Source organism: Cyprinodon variegatus, unplaced genomic scaffold (genome assembly GCF_000732505.1).
Source record: "Cyprinodon variegatus isolate N-32 unplaced genomic scaffold, C_variegatus-1.0 Scaffold1587, whole genome shotgun sequence".
Classification (NCBI taxonomy): Eukaryota; Metazoa; Chordata; class Actinopteri; order Cyprinodontiformes; family Cyprinodontidae; genus Cyprinodon; species Cyprinodon variegatus.
In genome coordinates, this window is record NW_015152040.1 from 100,105 (window position 1) to 101,585 (window position 1,481).

General features: G+C 34.8%; 1 protein-coding gene across 1 annotated transcript in view; it reads right to left on the minus strand.

Annotated features, from left to right (window-relative positions):
• The window catches only part of pex3 (peroxisomal biogenesis factor 3), an 8,079-nt gene extending 7,400 nt beyond the window's left edge, over nucleotides 1-679 (minus strand). The window contains exon 1 of the mRNA XM_015403878.1: nucleotides 431-679. Within this exon, the coding sequence (XP_015259364.1) occupies nucleotides 431-503 (73 nt within the window). The 5' untranslated portion in view covers nucleotides 504-679. The remainder of the gene's footprint in view (nucleotides 1-430) is intronic.
• Between the last annotated feature and the right edge of the window lie 802 nt (nucleotides 680-1,481).

Consider the following 1,481-nt stretch of genomic DNA (forward strand, 5'->3'; position numbering starts at 1 on the left):
CAGTTTTATATTGTTAAAACACTTTACAGGATTTTATTGTTTATATTTTAAATCTTCACTATTATGTTATTCTTATACATTTTTCTAAGGTCCACATTTGTGTGACCATTTTTTTCTATAATCTTTTTGCTGCCTTTTTTTTTTTTTTGCTTGCCCATTGAGGGGCAATAAAGGGATTTTCTATTCTATTCACTTCTAGTTTCTGATTTTAACTTTTAGAAATACATGTTCAATAAAGTGTTAGAAAATTTAAATATTCAGATCTTCTTGGGCCGAATTAAGCATAAAGTTTTCATGTTTATGTCAGAAGTTTAAAACACCATGCAGGTGCATCTACTGTCCGGTTTTTCCTCATTAGTCCTGAATGCGGCGGTAAATAAAGGGACTCTGGCCTGTAGCTGCTGCTAGCATGGGAGCAGCTAGCACCCACCTCCGACCACAGCTCCGGTGAAAATCACTTTCTTCTTGTGTCGTTTGATAAAATTCCAGAGCGATGAAAACATCTTCAAACAGCTGAAAGTTTAAACATTAAAACCTCTGCGTAGTTTATAGCTCCTTATATCACACACATGTTAGCCGACTGCAGCTCAGCATTAGCATTAGCATGCTAGCCGTCGCTCACTAATCCCGCGACAAAACATCCGGTTTGACATTTCAAAATAAAGGGCTACTTTTTAATTCAATCAAACTTTGATTTACCGCCTGAGTTTAGATCTGAGAATGACGTCAGATTAAACAGCGTTTTTTTAAAATACAAAGGCCGACGTGCCTAGAGGGCGGCCATCTTGGATCAGACCACAGTTCAGACAGCTGCTGTCAGAATGAACAGGAGGCGCCTTAGATCTCATTTTAATCCCAGGAAACAGTCAGAGATAAAATTACAATAATCTCTTCCATGTAAAAACACCTTAAAAGACCAAAACTAATTTAAAACTAAACTTTCAGTTAATTTACACAGATTTATTAAGATTAAAAACTTAAAAAACTGAACTCAAACTGGATGAGATTTGTGCAAAGTTATATATTTTTAAAATTAATATGATAAACACAAAGTTTTATGGTAATATAAGATTATGTTTTACTAATAATTTATATAGTATATTCAGTATCAGCGATGGACAGGTGGCCCCCGCCTGTCGCCCGTAGACGGCTGGAGATGGATGGATTATTCAGTGTTTTTAACTATTGCTCTTTGATAATAAGTATTATGATCTATAGAGGAAAATTAGTTGTAAAGTGATTTGCAAAAGAGAGTAAAGTTATTATTGTTTTTTGATTGATTTTATGTTCATTTTTATTAATTCTTTTTCATTGTCAAGAGGTAAATGGTAAAATTAAACTTAAATTTTTCTTCCAAAACTCAAAGATCTGATTTAACGGATGGCTCGAGTCATCCTGGAGAGAAATATCAGCTGTGCTGCTGCCATCAACACCTTTGTTTCTAGATGTTGGAGCTTGGCCTGTTTTCCAGTGTAGTCCTG